This window comes from Taeniopygia guttata, chromosome 1 (genome assembly GCF_048771995.1).
Source record: "Taeniopygia guttata chromosome 1, bTaeGut7.mat, whole genome shotgun sequence".
NCBI lineage: Eukaryota > Metazoa > Chordata > Aves > Passeriformes > Estrildidae > Taeniopygia > Taeniopygia guttata.
Genome location: NC_133024.1, coordinates 16,950,568 through 16,969,348, shown reverse-complemented (window position 1 = coordinate 16,969,348; position 18,781 = coordinate 16,950,568). Strand labels below are relative to the sequence as shown.

General features: G+C 41.7%; 1 protein-coding gene across 3 annotated transcripts in view; it reads left to right on the top strand.

Annotated features, from left to right (window-relative positions):
* Window positions 1–1,145: 1,145 nt before the first annotated feature.
* Window positions 1,146–18,781, top strand: part of EPHA3 (EPH receptor A3) — a 179,807-nt gene continuing 162,171 nt past the window's right edge. The window contains exons 1-2 of one of the 3 annotated variants that reach the window (XM_030263981.4): window positions 1,146–1,415; window positions 17,204–17,268. In XM_030263981.4, coding sequence (XP_030119841.4) covers window positions 1,292–1,415; window positions 17,204–17,268 — 189 coding nt within the window. In that variant the 5' untranslated portion in view covers window positions 1,146–1,291. The remainder of the gene's footprint in view (window positions 1,416–17,203; window positions 17,269–18,781) is intronic. The other 2 variants (XM_041713733.2, XM_030263983.4) reach the window with 2 other exon arrangements.

Below are 18,781 nucleotides of genomic sequence, written 5' to 3'. Positions count from 1 at the left end.
GTACTATGAGGATGCATAGCTTTGGTTTGAAGTATTTATTGGACCTCAGTACTATTCAGATATTTTCCCATTTTCCACACAACCACGCTGGGTGGCCCTGGAGACCTGAGAGGAGCCACTTGAGAAGGAAGTTGTCCGTATTCTGAAAAAACAATCTGCAGAAGGGGAAGCTTGGGAAGCGCTGCTCTGCAGTGATTCCCTCTGAGGGCAGCGGAGTAGCAGCTCTGTTTCTCTGCTCTGTGCTCTGACAGGTACTCCGGGGCCTCTGACGGCTGCAAGGACTGAAGGAAAGGTGCAAGCACGAAGAAAAAACACTCATTTTACACGACAACTTCTAGAGTAGAGCCACACAGTCCTCGGGTGGAGCCCCTGCTCCGGTTTGCTTTAGTGACGGCAAAGCCAGCCTGCCCTCGGGGCCGGAGTTGTGGCTGTCACCGCGGGCAGCCAGGGACGAACGATCTAAGTGGCGTTCGCTTCTCCGGCAAGCCAGCCACGGCTGCAGCCTGAAACTCCCGAGCTTTTACCTCTGCTTTGCCGCCGCATTCCTCCCGGGACAGCCCGGTAATTGGACACGACCGGATGGTAGCTGGCTGCAACACCCACCCGGGGCTCCCGAATTACGTGACTCGTGTCACCCAGCCCGACTGCCGAGCCCCCTGCTCCGTGCGACGGGGCCGGGCCGGGCTCGGGGGCACCTCCCGGGGCTGGGGGCGGGCTCGGGGTTACCTCCCGGTGGGCAGGCTCCGGGTTACCTCCCGGGGATAGAGGGGCACCCCCGCGGGCCGTGGGCAGGCTCCGGGTTATCTCCCGGGGTTAGCGGGGCATCCCCGCGGGCCGTGGGCAGGCTCCGGGTTATCTCCGGGGTTAGCGGGGCACCCCCGCGGGCCGTGGGCAGGCTCCGGGGTTACCTCCCGGGGTTAGCGGGGCACCCCCGCGGGCCGTGGGCAGGCTCCGGGTTATCTCCGGGGTTAGCGGGGCACCCCCGCGGGCCGTGGGCAGGCTCCGGGGTTACCTCCCGGGGTTAGCGGGGCACCCCCGCGGGCCGTGGGCAGGCTCCACGCCCGGCCGGCGGGGCGGGGCGGGGCGGTGGGCGGGGCGCGGAGCGGGGCGGGCGCCGCTCGGCGGCGGCGGCGGCGGGGCCGGGCGGGGCGGCCCCTCCCGGGCGCAGCGCGGAGGCGGGCGCGGGGCATGGTCCCGGCGCCGGGGCCGGTGGCGGCGGCGCGGAGCGGGCGCGGAGCGGTGGCATGCGGCGCGGAGACATGCGGCTGTGCCTGCGCTCTGCCCCGCCGACATGGACCGCCGCCGCCGCCTGCCGCCACCGCCGCCGCCGCTGCTGCTGCTGCTGCTGCTCCCGCTGCTGCTCCGCGCCGCGCTCGGCGCTGCCGGCCGTCTGAGCGCCCGCCCCGGCAACGAAGGTGAGCCGCGGCACGGCCGGGTGACCAGTTTATTCCTCGTTCTTCTTTTCCGCTATTCCCCCTTCCTCTATTTATTTTTCTTCCTTTTTTAATTTTTTTTTTTTTAATCCCCCCGGTATTCCTCCCCCACCCCGCTGCTCTCCGTTAAGGTGGTCCCGTGCGGCAGCGGCTCCTCGCCCCGGGGGCGCGGGGATCGCCCTGGCACAGCGCGGCCGTGCGGAAGACGGATGGATGGACGGATGGACGGATGGATGGATGGATGGATGAATGGATGGATGGATGGATGCGCGGGCAGCCGCCCTGCCCTCCCCCGAGCAAAGTTGGCGAGGGCAGCGCAGCCTGTCCCTCCCCGGCCCTCCCGCAGTGCTGGGGAGCCGCAGCCCCGGGGCGAGGTGGCCTCGGCGGGGCAGGGAAGGGGCAGTGGCCGGGGACCCGCAGCCCCAGCCCCGGCAGGTGCCCGGAGCCGCCTCTGCCCCAGCCCCCGGTGCCACCATCGCTCTCAGCCCGGTGATAACTCCGAGCCCTTTCTCATCTGCAGGGCTGCTGGCTGCGCTAAGCGTCCTGCCTTCCAAAACTTTTAATTGATACGCAAAAGAAGCTTGCTGCCCTGTAAAACCTCCTCCTGGTTCCCTAGCGGGTTTGTGTCAGATCGTGTATCGGATGTGTATCAATGTGTTAAAGTTGTGTTTCTGTGTGTATGGGAATGTGTGTCATTTTCCGGAAAAAAAAAAAAAACAAACAAAAAACCGGAGTGAGTGGTTTATTTTCTTTTGCTGTGTTAATTTCTAAGATGACATTTGCTGAAAACTCGTGCTAGCTTTCAGGGAAAAAATAAATGGTGACAACCAGACACTGTGAAAGTGAATGAAATACTTGAAATAAACCGTAAAAGACCCCTGTCCTTTCCCTATTGAGAAAAACAAACAAAAAAAGAAATGAAATGGAGCTTTTGCTTGCTTGCAGTGAAGGCACTCGGCATGACCGGGACGTCCAGTTTAATTATCTTTCGGGATAAAATCTAGAGGGCAAAGGTTGTGAAGAACTTCTAGCACCCAACAACCATGTAAAACTCGCACCTGCTCGAGTTGGTTGGATGGTTAGAAAAACTCTGAAACCTGTCAGAGCAATTATTTATTTCTCCCTTACAAATAATGCTGATGTGCTTATTGATATTCTGGGTGCTTGTGCGATAAGGCAGTGAGATAACAAGTTTGCATGATTTCTGGAAGGAAAAATAAATATATAAAAAAAAAAAGCCTAAGGAAAGATGCAAACTTCACAAGTCCTGGGTAATCTTTAATCAGTTGGTTTCATTGCTGGGAAATAATTGTAGTACCATTATACAAGAGGAGCAGTATGTCATCTGTTTGTATGTTTTATGTAAATTTGTTTTGCATGCAGTGCTGTATAGATTTATTTTAAATGAGCGTGCTTTCACCAGTCACTTTTAAACCTCCGGATAGAAGCTATCTCATAAATATTGTCATTTCTCAATAATCATTGTCAGAAATGAAAGCAAGAGTGTGAGCAGGGGTTACGGTTGTCTCATAACCATTCCTCTTAGGGAAGGGTTGTGGTTCTGTCAGTCAGTGGAGCAGCTCTGCCTCCATGGCAGTGGAGACACATTCTGCAAACTGAGAGTCACTATGCCAGAAAGATATTGGAGCACTCCAGTTTGCAAAAAAAACTCACTTTTTGTGTCTTTGTTTCGAGTCACTGGCGCTGAGAATTGAGAAAGGAGGGAAAATATGGGTATCATACGGAATGCATGTTAAGTACACTTGTCCAAGTCAGCTTTCAGCAAATGCTGCCTCCCTTCTCTTTTCTCAGCTTCAAGGGCTCGTACAAGATAAGCAATATTTGCAAAATTGGTAGTGAAAGCAACAGTAAAAATGCAGTTACAGGACAGTAGCCTGCTTTTGAGTGGCTTTTTTTTTTAAAGTATATGTTTTGCTATGCTTTAAAAAGACAGTTTTCTTTTTTCTTATTTTCTGTCAGTTTTCTTATAAAAAAAGCGATCAACTTTTAAAGGCTTTTTAGGTTTTTTTTTGTTTTTTTTTTTTTTTAACCCCCTTTTAGGAATGCTCAGTAATCCTTTTATTTATTTACACTATATGGATTGATCATGTGAGTTTAGAAATCTTAATTCTTATAATTTTCTGACCCACTAATTGGATGAACAAGTGGTAGCGTGCAGCTTTAAATCATGTCAGAAGATGATGTTTTTCTCTATTAAAGGATCTTTTTCTAACCGATTCACTTACAATTCTGTAATTAAGTTTTTCCTGTAAATTCCTTCCCGAAACTAGAGATAGATGTTTCTAGATTTCTCTGGAGTATTTAGAAAAGTCTCATTTTTCCACCACTGAGAATTAAAAAATATATATTTTGGACATCATTTGTCCAAAATATATCTATATTTGTCTATATTTGTCTATATTTTAAAAATATATCTATAATGTCTATAATTTGTTAATGTAGGCACATACATAAAAATGTCTACCTTTTTCCTTACATTTTTTATTAAAGCTACTGTTGAAATTCTCCCCATAAATTGTTTTAACAGTGGATGGAACTAATTTTTGGTGTGTTTGTGCAGCTTATTCTAACTTCTAGGGGATGTAAATGTTGCAGTGGGCACATAACAAGAGTGTGGGCAGAGCTACCAGAGAAATAACTCCTGAATTTATTTGACTTGAAATAATATTTTTTTTTTAATCCAACTCCACTTAACATTTGTAATTAATATTAAAACTGATGACTGTTGGTAATACTACAGGGGAAGTGAATGGGATGAAGGGAGAAAAGGGTGAAAGAGGGGCTGAAGACAAACTGCTGTCTTACTGCACTTTGTGGTGCTCAGTGCTTTCCTTTTTTGTCTTTTTCTTGGAGAACTTGAGATTTTCTTAATTGGCTTCATCCCCGATAAATTTTATTAAGGTTTCTTTCTGGATAAAAAGTAAAACTTTCCCCTGAGTTTGCTTTTGAACTCTGCCGTGCTCATGAGAAATTTTCCCTACACAGTCACAGGAGTTCAAGGAGGTTCTCTGAAGCTCAGCTTTATCTGTTTTTACTGTTTTCTGCGGGGTAGGACAATATCAGGAAGATTTATCATCCAAATTTCCAGTTTGGAGTTTGCAGACTGAGCCCGTAGGTGCACAGAAACCACAGGTTCTCCTGTTCCACCCTGCTGGATTGTCTCTGCTTGCTGAGGATTGTGTTTCTTTTTTCTTAGAAGGATGCAATTCTCTTTCTGAATAGTTCCTGCCGTATCAAGAAATCGACTGAGTTCTGTCATTTTTAAAATTTAATAATTTCTCTTCAGTCTCTTCTGTAACTATATTGCCCGCCTGAGGGTACCAACCACCTTAATTTCACTGTTTTATAACCCACAACAGTTAACACTTGACCTAGGTCATTAACAGGATTATCAGCAAATTTGTTTAAGCTTTTACTGACAACCTGAATTGCTTCAATAATATTTTGACTGTGCAGACAGGAAACTTCTTGTAACCTCTCAATCTAGCATAAAATTAATTTCTTGTGAGCACAGCTACCAAAAGATCAATACGGGAAATCTGCTTACAGTACTTGGCTTCAAACAGAGCCTGTTTTGGGTTTACAGTAAGAAGGTTCCACTCAGCCTCTCTTTTTAGTCTATATTGGATTTGGAGTTTCATCTTTTGAGCATTGATTACCATCTTAGAACTTTGCAGAATCCCACAATTAAGTGGACCATTTTTATCCGAGCGGTCTCTGTTAGCACTTAAAATTGCTAAAGACAATTTATTGTGCCTTTGTAGTAGTGACAGCTCTTGGTGTGGTTTTGAAAAATGTGCTGCTTGCACATGGAACAAAATTCTTGCCCAAGTCTTGCACGTGACTTTGGGAAAGGCTGACAATACTGGGAACTTCTCAATAGAATCAGAAAGGGGAAATGCTTTTTCCAAATCTTACTTTGCTCCATGTCATGTACCATTAGGTCAGGGTAAATCTTCATTTCTCATGACACTATTCCTGCTGCTACCCCTGGCTTGCAATTGACTGTTTATCTGCAGAAGAAGTTAAAAGCAGTTTTAGAAGTCTGAATGTGATACCTTTTAAAATTTAGTTTCAGAAAGCTCAGAGTTACGGGGGGCTAGAGGACTGTTTTTCATACAGCTGTGTCGTATTCAAAGCTCCTGTGCTTAATTCTAAACTGTACGATTAGACAAATAATAAACATCTTTTAAAATTCACACCATGGTGTGATGGTTTTAAAACTAGGAGAAACTGGGTAAATGCATAATTTTCTGACACCATTTTTGAAAGTAGACTGTAGCATGTGGAATAACTTGTTTTCTTTACTGTTTGTCACTGGGCTTTTTTCTTGACTTACTGCTGTTTCAGCATAGTGTATTAAAATGAAAAAAATCTCTCCACTGGCTAAGCAAACTTAACACAGGTGTTTGAAACACAGAGATGTGCAAATTGGAAACAGCAATTAATTCTTATTGCAGTTAATTTGGACACAACATACTTGCTGCCCAGCGAAGCACTCAGGGAAGAGAAATGGGTCAGAACTCTTCTGTACCCTCAGCTTCAGCAAAAAGGCACCACCAGATGGGCAAGCATGAAACAAATAATAGGCACACCAAGTTTAACAGTTGTTTACACAAAAGCTTTGCAAATCAGGAATATGTTCCGACTGAACTTAAATTTTTCATTCCCATCTGGGAGGACGTACAAATTAGTTTTAATTTTTTAAAAAAATTATTCTCTGCTAGAGTTAGGTAAATTGCTATTAGTATACTTACTTTTTGATTCTGTTGGAGAACCTGGGAGTTTTCCTCTAGGAAAATGTCTATAATTGCTCTTGTTCTTGTAATCCCCACTTGATGAAAGTTTAGAAATACAGATGCAGGTGTTCATTTTCTCGTTTTCAGAGCTCTGGATTTTATCACCAGTGAGGGTCACTACAGAGCTGTTACCAAATACCACAGTCCTGTTTGTGGAGTTTTATACAGAGCCTGAGTTAGTGCCCTAAGATACCTGTAACTCGTGTAGCTTTGTAGCTGCTCTTTGATTTTTCTGTGAAAGAAAATAAAAACAAGTAAGTGACTGCTGCAATAATCATGCCTTTACTTCTGGTGAAGTTCAAAGCTCTGATCAGTGGAGCTGGTATTAAAACCCAGCAGGTAATTTTGTTACCCTAAGGTGCAAAATTTGATGTTTCTAGAGTTGTTAGATAAATCTCCAGAGGTGGGGCAGACAGTTTTCCCTAACCCCCTGCCTTTCTAAAGCATAATTCCAGCATCCAAAGAGTGCTTTTTCTAGAATGGAACACTTCCTATATTTTGCATTTTAAGATTTGTTAAAGCACTGCCGAAAATATATTTGCGAGGAAGAAAAGACTTGCCATAAGAAATGACAGAGTGAAAAAGAAGACTTTTTCCTTTACAAAAGCATCTGACTAGTGTTAAATTATTGTATTTCCTAAAAATTCAACACAGTGGGGTAACTCTTATTTCTGTAATTGCTTTAGAGCAGTAGCTTTTTTTTTAAAAAAAACCCCCATATTTAAACTTGTTCTAAACAAGAACTGAAACTTTTAAACAAAAATAGGTTAATTCAGAAGATTAGATATGAGCTCCCAGGAGTGTAATTTTGGAAACAGAGTGTGGTAGCAATTTGTGGACTCAGGATTGTATTCCCCAGCAGAAATTTTGTGTTTTTTAGTTTCTTAGGCGCTTGCTAAATCCAGGCGCAAGTTCTCATTTTGCAGTGTGAAACAGATGCAAGATTAAAATTCAGTCCCTTAAACTGAAAGTTCCTTTCAAATTTCTGCAGTGAATGAATGAAAGAAATAAAGATGTAGAAATAAAGATAATCCTGCCTGAAAGAAACCTTGGGATGGTGACAGAAAAGTTCCAGTCTGCGGGAGTGATGGGGAACCCACACATAAAGCCTTGAATTTGCAGAGATGTTATTAAATCAGACACATTGTAAGCAGAAACATTTGTACCACTCTCCTTTTTCTTTTTTTTTTTTTTTTTGTTCATTTAACTACCGTGTCCTGCTGTTTCAGGCAAAATATGGAGGAAAATCCCATTAATCTACTGGAAAAATATTGATGAAAGAAGAATAGCAGAGCAAACGAACAGTGGTTGAAACTTGCTAGCAATTAAGAGAACAATAGGTTGAATGTTAAGGTTCAGTCAGGGCAGTTTAGTGTAATATGGTGTGGGAATGGGGCTTTTTTTTATTTCCAGCTGGTTTCTCATAATGTTTTTATATCTATATTTGGATAGCAAGATTTGTATGACTTTTTTTTTTTAACAATAATTAAACCTGCTAAAGTATAGCTGCCTCACATAAGAGGACAGCAGTTATAATCTGAAACTTTTAAATTGGTGCCTAGAAATGGAGGGGTTTGTAGAAAATCTAGAGTGACAAGTTAATCTTTAAATAAATTACAATTAAGCACAAATATATATTTTGGTCCGTGGTGGGCTTCCCATAAACTTTGTGCAGTTACAAATAACAAGTGACATGGGATTGCTTAATTTAGTTGCTGAGAAGTTAGAAGGCAGCTAGAGGGGGTTTGTTCTTGATTTTTTATTTTTTAAGAGGCAAGACTTTTTGAGCGATCCATTTTAAGGGGGGAGAGAAGGATTAAAGGAAGAGAAAAAGTAGGCAGAGATGAAGAAAATTGGATCTGAATATTTAAAAAAATCCAAACTTCATCTGATTACTGACAAAGTTAGGGACCCAGAATTCAGTCCTGACAGGGATCTGAACAGTGAGCAAAGCACAAATTAAGAAATTCCTTGCCTCCCTGAAAGTCTGAGCTTTGTTTACATTAGTGAGCTTCGTGACTCTGATTTACCAGTGGTGAATTTCAACAGAGGCTGCAGTTAAGAGAGGCATTTTCACCATTCTATTTAATCTTGCTCTGACAGTGCTTTCTTAAAAAAAAAAAAAAAAAAAAAAAAAAAGAGAAAAGTGAGGCAAGTTATTTCTGCCCAACCTTAATGTTCATGGAGAAAATGAGTAAACGACTTGAGGCCATTATCTTGAGACAGGTTCTGAGATGGTGAGGGCCTTACCCTGCAAAAACTTTTCTCCCATGATTTAGCCCAGAGAACAAATGTCCTGAGTGCTCAGTGTTCCTGGAGTACGTGGCTCCAGCTGTGGAGGATGTTCTGTGCTCACCCAAACTCTCCAAAGAAAACCCAGCTGTAGGGAAAGCTCCTCAGCTTCTTTATTCTCAGCCCACCTGCCCACCCTTCCTCTCATGCCTGTGCCATTTTTTCTGTCCCTTCCTTTCCAGAAATCAACATTCAGGCAGAATGAGTAGAAGGCAAAAATGACTTTTTTTCTGATTTTAAGGGCTGTGTGCCCAGTCCTCTTTTTACTAAAAGCTGTTTACCAGAGGAGGAGATGCTTTGACACTGAAGATGCCCAGAAGAAAAGACAAAAGAAGAATTAAATGTTAAATGGCATTGCTTTTCCTGAAAGATGGGCTAGAGCTAGACAGAGGGTGTTCAAGGAATTAAAAAAGAAGTTTTCCAGGCAAACCTAGGAAAGAAACACTGGAGAAGAGGCGTGAGGAACATGCTTAGTTTATGGAATAGGATGGAAACCCGAGCCCTTTGTGGTAAGATGGTGGAAGCAGAAGAATAAGCAGAAGACAGGGGTCTGAAAGTGTCTTGTGAGTAGATGGGAATAGAGTAGTCATTTACCTTTGTTATAAATATTTGTGTTTCTCACATATGGAAATAGTGAAAAAAGATGTTAGTGGGGTTTTGGTTGCAAAGGCAGCAAATGAAGTCGGGGCAATTCCATTTTTCATACGAATAGCTCAGCACACATGTTCTGCATTAATTACCTCCATAAATTCCGTTAACCTGGCAAACAATGAAAATATCATGTTGGTGACATCACTGTGTTGGAAAATAAGAATGGGTTCAGCATCTTGATTTTCTCAGCATGACATTTGAGGAGATTTCTTATACTATTGGCATTTTGCTCCTGCAATTTGCACCATGGTGTTGAGTCATTTGCTCTGTGGGTTTATTTTATCTGTGGGGCAGCCATGTAAGGGCTGCAGCATTCCATGCAAGCTGGGGATCTTTATTCATGGAGATAGAGAAGAAAAGTTTGACAAAATTATCAGGGCACACTTGAGTATGTGGCTTTCCAAATACAGTGCTTCAGGATTCTCAGAATTGTTTTACAAATCTTGACTTCTGTGCTTTAAGCTTAGGAAACCAAAACTCAATGAAGCCCAACCCAACTCTATTTATTTTTGTTTTTCTGTGCCCCATGCAAGGAGTGCCATAAAAGTAAAACTTTTTTCTGAGTTGTGGCATGCTGCCAGTTGATTCACTAGAGGGATATCACAGCCTTTATAACAAATGAATAGTCATTTCCTGAACTTACGCTCTGGTCCCTGTCTCAAAATTTTCTGTCCTCCAAAGGGGTATTGATCACTTGCTGTGGATTTTGTTGATTACTGGACCTTGAATATGTTTGAACTGCAGTAAAATTTGTGGGAACCTTGGAACTTTTAGTTGTGGGTGTTGTGTGTGCCCAAGAGTATTTTCTGTGACACTTTCTGGTGTCTAGAATTCTTGAAATTGAGCGTGTCATAGTAGGTTTGGACTTCTCATCTTGCCTTAAGTATACTTGGACACTGACTCAACATTGATTTTCCCCTTTAAGCTGCTAAAAGTCTTCCCAAGGAGACCTTTGTGGCACTCCAAATCTACCAGACCTTCAGAGAGCTCAATTCTGTAAAACTAGTGAATACTGGGAATTTTTTTTTCCCAAGGGAATGTAGAAGTAAAAAGAGTTAGATGTGCAGTGTGGTTAAACCTTTCAGAGAAGTGCTTTAGGACTTACTGAAATGATTTGAGTAATGTTTGCTGTTGAGTTTTGGCTAGATATAACATGTGATGCCATTTTATGTGCCTCAGGGTTTGGGCACCCAGTGGGACTGACAAATATGACACATCCTACAAGGGACCCACTTCTATTCTGGGCTGATAAAAGGCAGGGATTGGCAGGGTTTAGGTAACTCAATCTCATCCATAGTTTCTGGGTGATTTTTTTTTTTTTTTCCTCTGAGAGTGGGGAAAAAAACTTGGGTTTTAGAGGGAATTTAAACTCCCTTTCAACACAGTAGCCCCCATTTTGCATTTGCATATTAACATGGTACCTCAGTGGTATCGGATTTAATGCCAGAGTGGTGGAATGGAATGAGATCTGTAGGGTTTGTGTCTGAATGTGAGTTCAGCTAAACTCTAGTTCAGGTATTCTGAAGCTTTCTGCCTCTTGCTTTTTGTAGGAGGTACTGGAACAGGACCAATTGGAAATGTTAAAAAAAAAATGCAAAGAAGCCAAGGCGACAGTAATTTGGAACCCATTAGGTTAATCCATTTTTAATTTTTATATCCTTGTCTTAATGAAAAGAACTGGCACATATCAACTTACAGGAAATAGCCTAATAAAACTGAAACCTTATTAGGCCCCTTTGATAAACAGTGCATTCCAGCCCACCACCAGTCATATGTTTTTGCATACTTGGAAATTGAGCTTTGTGCCACTTTAACAATATCAAGAGAACGCTCATGTTTCAAAGTAATAAAAAATAAATAAAAATCTGTTTTGCCTATGTTCATCACTGAGAATGGGTAGATGGTTGTCCCTTTTCCACAGGCAGGCACCATAGTTAGCAAAATGAGGAGGACCACTGGAGGGCTTCCACTTAGCATGGAGTGCAGGTGATGTTTTTATTTATAGGCATTCCTGAATTGCTGATTGCTGTCCTGCATTCCCTCCTTCATGGCAGCTTTTTGAGAGAAATCTGCAGTGAGGGGTTGCTGCTTTGGCTGCTTCTGCTTCTTTTTCAGCTGTAGGAAAAGCTGAGGTATCTAAATCTGGCCTCAGACTCTCTTGGGGAGTGTGTTTGATAAGAAAATTAAAATCTGGGGGGAGGAAAATGAAATTCTTCCTATTCAAAAACTGCGGCAAGCTGCCATAAAATTAGAATTTGCCAAATCATCTGAATTGATGGTGGAAGCTTTTATGTTCTGCAGAAGCAATAATCTCTAGGCCAATTTGACATAATTTGCTAGTTTTTTGTCTTATCATCTGATATTTATAACAAAATCTCTTAATTTTGAAAAGTTTTTACTGAACATTTAAATGAAAATAATGGAGGCTTGGTCTTTCCAGTCTTTTCTGAAGATTCCTGTGTTCAGTATTGCAGCAACTGTTTTAAAATTCATTTTGGTTTTTGTTTACTTGTTCATCCCTTGCCCTCACCCTGGTGGAGTCCTTCAGTCAGCAGTTTGACCACAGATTGAACATGACAGTTGCCAAATTTGGAATGTTCTGCACAAAATCACATTTGTGTTGTGCAGTGTCACAGCTCAGGCAAGGAGGGTTGGAAGTGCAGACCCCGCAGGGCTGTGCCTCTCTCAGGACTGCAGCCTGGCTTTGGGCTCAGAAGAAACCTCAGCTTTAGAAATGAGTTTTTTAGTAAATGGGCCAAACTCTTGGCATGTGGGTTGGGTAAGTGCTGCAGAGTTCTACTGGCTGTTTTAGGTTATTTTCTCCTGAGCAGTGCTAACATCTTCACTAAAATATTTGAGGGGAAATGCAGGACTATAAAATCACAGGAGGCTTGACTTTTATTATTAAACAAGCAGCAAATCAGACCACTTAAAACCTGGCTTCACTGTTGGACACCCTTTTTTATTTGTTGTCCCTTCTCAAAGGTTTCTTAGTGGTTTCATGGCAACATCAGCGTGCAAGTTGATCCTAGCTGGAAATTTAACTGGCATCGAGGTGCAACTTTGGCCTTGCCTGAGTTCTGCCTGCCTGTCTATAAATGTTGATTCTAGCCTCAGAATAATCCGAGACACAAAGGTGATGTTCTGCCACTGCTTGGGCAGTAGAGAGTTGGGAAGACTCAGATCTGTGTTCACAGGGGGATGAAAATACAGGTGCAAGCCCCCTTTGCTGAGAAGGGTTCACCATTCCAAAAATGTACATAGGCTTTGTGCTGACTCCACTCTGTCCCACCCCAAAACCAAGTTCTGGCTGACTTTCTGCCACAGAGTATTTTCTTTGCTGCTTGGGATTATATGGCACATTTCAATTAGACATTCACCATTTTTTAGGGTTTTTATTTTGTTGTTGTTGCATAGCAAATTTAATTTTTCCCATTTGCTGGCATTTTTCTAGTAACTAGCCAGGGTATTTCTAAACTCAAAATTTATTGCCAAACAAGAGAAGACAACGTAATGGTGTGAGGTTTTTTAATGCATTTTTAAATATTAATGGAAATGTTAATTATAAAAATATTTAATTATAAATTATGAATGTTGATAATTATAAATGTTAATTATAAAAATGTTTAATTGTGAAATATTAATTATAAAAATATTTAAGTATCTCTTGACATTGGCTATTGCTCTGCATCTTCTGTGTAAAAAAGAAAACTTGGAAATGCTTTCCACTGGTGAAATTGTTTGTAGGTTGTTCTCTACACATTGCAAGTTGTAGGATAGTGTCCCCTAGCAGGCTTTTCTCATTTCTTCAGCAGTGAAGGGAATCTCAGAGTGATTCTACCTGGCACAAGATTTGTTTGATTATTTCCATTCTTGTGGGAAGTATTTCTACTGTATTCGGTTCATTGTGGCCGTTCTTGCTCCACTTTCATCTTTCTGGAAATGTTGCAGCTTTCAGACTGTGTTTAGAAATCACTTCAATTTTAGGGTTCTTTTCTTTCCTGCCATCCCTCCTGATGGAACATGCTGTTAGTGAGCCCTGGGCCATCTCTCCCAAATCTGGAAGCAGCTTCTGGTAGCACGAGTGTCATGTTCCACCCAAGGCCCCGTTCATCTGCTGCTGGAGCCGTGAGAGGGGAGTGAGGGAGCTTTGTGTTTCACATCCACACCCCTGCTCCAGTTCTGGACAGAGATTCCACTTAACCCCTGGAAATCCACATGGGGGGAACTGGTAATGCTTTCTCCTGTGGCTGTGCATGGGGAAGGCCAAGAGAATCAGGCAGGAGAGAGTCTCAAGCAAGAGAAAATGTTCTTAATTGGCATTTTAGGGGTATGCTGCATTGGCAGAAATACTGCACTGTAGTGTGGAGAGCAGAGCTGTTGTACAGGAGGACCAAATCACTGATTTCCAGAATCAGAATTCATGGCTGCTCATCTTAATACCAGTAAATTCTCCTTTAGAATTACCAGTAGGTTTAAATCAAGGTAATTACATGATGGAAACCAATGTAGGACACTGAGCTAGTTAGACAGCAATTTATTTATTTACTTAAAGTTGCTGTATGAGAGCTCCTCTGTGTCTCCTCAGCACAACCAGGAATCTTTTCCAAGGCATTCCGTTGGAAAGAATTGTCTCTAGCAATAAAACTGTTCAGCTTTTTGTAAGAGCTGGTTAACCTCAGGGATTTTTGTAGGAACCTGCTGAGTGATGGTCACACAGTTTTGCAGGAGGAGCTGGTACAAGGAGAGCAAATGAGTTGTATGGGAAACTCATACACTTCTGTCATTTAGTAAATACGTGGCTGTAGGCATTTGTAGGATATTTCAGTATTGGCTTTCATTTAACTTTAATTGCATGTGGAAAAACAAAATGAGGATCAAGCTGAAAAGTGCCTGCCAGAGAGGATCTGACTGAGTACATCTTCATGAAACACTTCATGGATTGGTTCACAAAATGGACCTGACCAAGTGTTTTATTTTGTTACACTAAAAGATTTATCAGGATTAAAAGAAGTTGTAATGAATTAATGTAGGAATTGAGTGCTTGTGTGAAGTTTTCCATTTTTACTTTTTACCTAATCATCCAAATCCATGAAGAAAAATAAATCAGACAATGAATTTCTAACCCATTCTTTATGTATTTTTATGGCTTAGTATAGGGAAATTCTATCTTCTCCTCCAGTTTCCAGATTAATATATAGAGTTAGGACATACAATGACCAAATGAACCATTGCTTCTCCCAGTCATTTTTGTCTAGAGGCCAGGATTGCATCTTCTAAGTTCTGCATTATTGTTTCCCCTCTATCAAGGTGTGCAACTCTCTGGAAGTCACTGGGAAAATGAGTGTCCTAGAAGCTTTTATGAGGAAGAAGAGGAAGGTGTTTTGTTTTTTTTTTGACATTACTACTTGAAAGGAAGTATGTTTTTTTGCATGTTAGATGCTATTAAGGAACAGCACAATGCACATCTGAACTAGAAGCCTCCTGTAGCCAGTGTGAAAACCTCCCTTTGCAAGGACTTCTAAAATGTAGTGAAACAGGTTTGAACATGGAAAAGTTGTGGTTCAAGTCTGAAGGAGATGAGGAAAGTGGAATGAAGGAGAGAGATGAAAAATTATTCTTAACTTCACAGATTTGCTCCTGATATCAGGTTGTCCCATGGCTGAGGCACCTGACTGTAGTGGGGGACATGAACATTTAATTGCCACCCATGTCCTGTTGTGATGCCTGTGAGGGCAAGGTGGACCTGCAGGGCAGATCTGGAGAGGGGAAACTACCACCAGGCTGTGGCTCCACTGCCTGGTTGTGTTTTGCAGGCAAAACTGATGAGTTTGGACTGAATTAATCAATTTCAGAGTGGCCGCAATCATGTTTTCCAGGAGCTTGTTCTGAAAGAATAAATAATATATAATTAATATAATAATATATTAATACGTTTTATTTCTTATATAAAAAATATATTACTTAGGTTTGCTCCTGAGTGATTTGCCTCAGCCACTTCTTGCCAAGTGATTTTCCTCAGGAGTCACACTTCCTTCAGCACCGTGCAGTGCAGATGCATGGCAAACAGATCTGTCTCGTCCCGGGAGATCCAGAATCTGTGGGAATTTCTACTAACAAAAAATGAGACGTGCACGTCTCCTTTTGAATTTTTATTGCTGTTTCCTTTTTATGGATGCAAACTTTGCTGCAGAGTAACCTGCCTAGGGCCGTGTGCACTCAATAAAGGACTGACTGATTTCTCTTTGTGTACGTGATTGAGGACTTGATTCAGAGCTGAGAAAGATGTAGCACCGGATTATGTTCTTTCTGTACGATTAGTAAAGATATTTTGTTTATTGATGTATAGAAAACAGTGCTATTGTTTTCTTTTAAAGGGGAGTATTATTGCAGGGGGAAACATTTTTCACATAGATGGCAGAGCAGCTCAGTCCTGGCAGAATAGCAGTACACATATATCCATAGAAAACACAAATATGTGTGCACACAAATGTTGAAAATATGTTTACTTATGGTTCTTTATAGCACAGTCTTATTACTAATACTGTACACCTGCATCTCCTTCTGCACATCCTAATTAGCAGTAAAAATAATGCCTTCAGAGCTATTTTTTTTAAGTGGTGTCCAAAATTAAGCAGCAGTTAAAAGGAGAATGATGTAATAATACAAATAGCTTAACTCAGCTTATTCGTAGATATTGTCCCTCATTTTTTGTTTCCTGTTCTCCTGTTTACTTGGAACACCAATGCTCAGGCCATCTGGTTCTGGGGACAGTGACACCCTTCAGGTTAACAAACACAAGATTAAGCTGCTACAGTGGCTACCTCTAACAGATCTGTCATTGTCAGGTGTTAAAGTGTCGTAGCATATGCTGAGATTTATTTCATTTTTCGTTATCATTATTTTCCATACTGAAGGGGAAAAAATAAATAAAAGGAGTGTGGGGGGTGGTGAGCATACCCAACAAAAGTAAGCCCAGATTGCAGATGATAAATATTACAGTGTTGCCATGAAGTATTAATACTTGATTAGTTGCTATTTATATAGAGGCTATTTTCTTTTATACAGAGTTTTGTATAAATTCACCTGCTTCATGATGATAAAGAAGTGGTTACTTAGGGAAGTGTGTGACCAAGCACTTGGAGGCTGTATGGCCAAGATGAGGAAAATAATTTATTTTTGTTCTTGTAGGAAACAAATAAATGCTAAAAGAAGAATATCCTTTAATTTGGATGTATATGTTTATTTTAAATACCTGTTGTATGTATAAACCCACTGAGATTTGATTGGCTTGAAGATGCCTGTCAGATTGTTTACAAATAAAATCTTCCTTTTCACACTGAAAATTAATGCGTAGCTCAAAAAAAAATAACAGCGAGATTAGCAATCAGTTGATGGCCTTCTTTAAAAGCAGGTTTGTCTGCACTTGCAATGTTGTAAATAATTACTTTTGTATCTAATGTGTTGCACATGACATTTAGAAAACACTCCTGCAAGACAATTTGAGAACAAATTAGATCAGAAGCAAGAAAGAACTCCAGGAAGGCCTTTAATCAGCTTTCATTATTTATCCCTATATTCTGAGAAGATTATAGATGACGAATAGATGCCTTTAATCAAATAATGATTTAAACATTCAGATCTCACCATTCCAGTCAAATGCAGTGACCTAAATTTCAGGCATCCGAGGGGAAAACGCTGTGGTTTGTGCAGCTGATAGAAGAGTTCTGTTCCCACCCCCTGCTGCAATTAATTTAGCCATGATCCATTGTTTGTTTTTTGTCACTTTTCTGGTTTGCAGAAGTTGCCCTGTCTGCTGTTCATAGTGTTTTAAGCTAAACAAGACGATCCTTTTCATTTGTCTTTTTCTTCTGTGCAGCTTCACCGCCAGGCCACCTGAACAAATCGACTGCTCACAAATAAACACAGCCCTGGGTGTGGGTAACTGAGGTTAACTGGGCAGAGGCAAAGGAAACTCACTCCTCTTCCTTGTGTCTTCTTTTGTAGTTAATCTGCTGGATTCAAAAACAATTCAAGGGGAGCTGGGCTGGATCTCCTACCCATCACATGGGGTGAGTTCACTGGAGTATGAAATGGGAAAGTGCTGCTGCAGACCAATGTGCTATTTAACCATTGTTTCCTCTTCAGAGGACACTGTGGAATAAGGCTGGGGATTTGGAGATGCAAAAATAATCTGCTCTGAACTTGCAAAATATGTTTTACATAGCTGTGGGGCCTTCTCTTTAGAATACCCATCCCTGGATGCTGCAGGTAAACCCCTGGAAGGGCTGGTTCCTTGGGGAGAAACATGAAAGCAAGAGGTGCACTGAACAACAGCAGCAAAAAGTTCTCTTTAGGTACTGCTCCTTTTCTGTCATGAAGTGTGTTTCTAAAAGAGATCATGAATCTGCTTCGTGGTGTTACTAATTTGTTCATATCGAAATAGAGGAAGGTGAAAGCCGTGTGGACTGATGTAAGTACTTGTTTGTAACTTTTGTGCTGAATTGTTGCTAAACTGTTCAAGTTATGAGTTAGAGTATTACCACAGAAATGTCTAAATAATATTCTGGAGGTGCTTGGTGGTTGCTCTGTTTACCTTGTATCCAGATCTAATGAAACTAGGTATTCTTTTGGAAGATTTAGAGCTGCAGTCTTAAAGCACGTGTTCTTTACAATTTACTAACTCCATCATTTCTACATAGTTTTTGCCAGCAGACTCTTTTTAAAAATTTCTTGATAACATCACATTGATGACTAAATGGTGTATATCTGTCTAGTGATGCTGATATGTGTTCACTCCCCACCTCCGTATCTCTATGTGTTTGTGTGTAGGAACATCCCATCACTCTCTTTCTTTACATCATGCAGATATGCAGGATAACTCCTGCATTCCTGCATTCTGTTTCCCCCAAACACAAAAAAACCCCACTTTTCAGTTGAACCCCCATGTCTAGAGCTTCCCTTGCTCTCAGAGAAGGCTGAGCCATCAAGTCTTTGCTGAAAGAAAGCACTTGTGAGACTTTTGCTTTTTTTTTTAAGCTTTGGGCAAGTTGTTGATTCACCTTTATCACTTTTACAGAAACAGTGTTAACAGTGCCTTTGCATCTCTACCTCATGGGATTCCTTTGCTAATGTTTAAGTTGTGCCTTCTTGATATTAGGCATTATGCAGGTGTTTAGCAGTATTTAAGGATGAAGGTTTGGTTCATTTTTTGGCTTTATGCATGGATCTCTCTCTGTGTCTCTGGATAAAATTGTTCCATTCTCATGGGAAAGAAGTGGGAAGAGGGTTCAGGTTTCCTCCTAGTGGCTTTTTCTGCTGACTTTTCCCAACAAGAAACATCTCTAAACAGGATGTCCAAGAGGGAACTCTCCAGCAATTTCTAGTTCATCAGTATGGTTTCTTTTTTTTCCACTTGCATTTTTTTTTTTATGAAGCCTTTCTCTCCCAGCTCCCACTGCTCCACTGCTTTGCTCTCCTGCTCTGTTCAGCTCCTTGCAGCTGTGCAGATCTGCTGCTCTGCTCCCTGCAGCTGTGTCTCTCCTGCCTTGGATGCTTAAAGCAGTTGGTAGGGAATGATGCAGG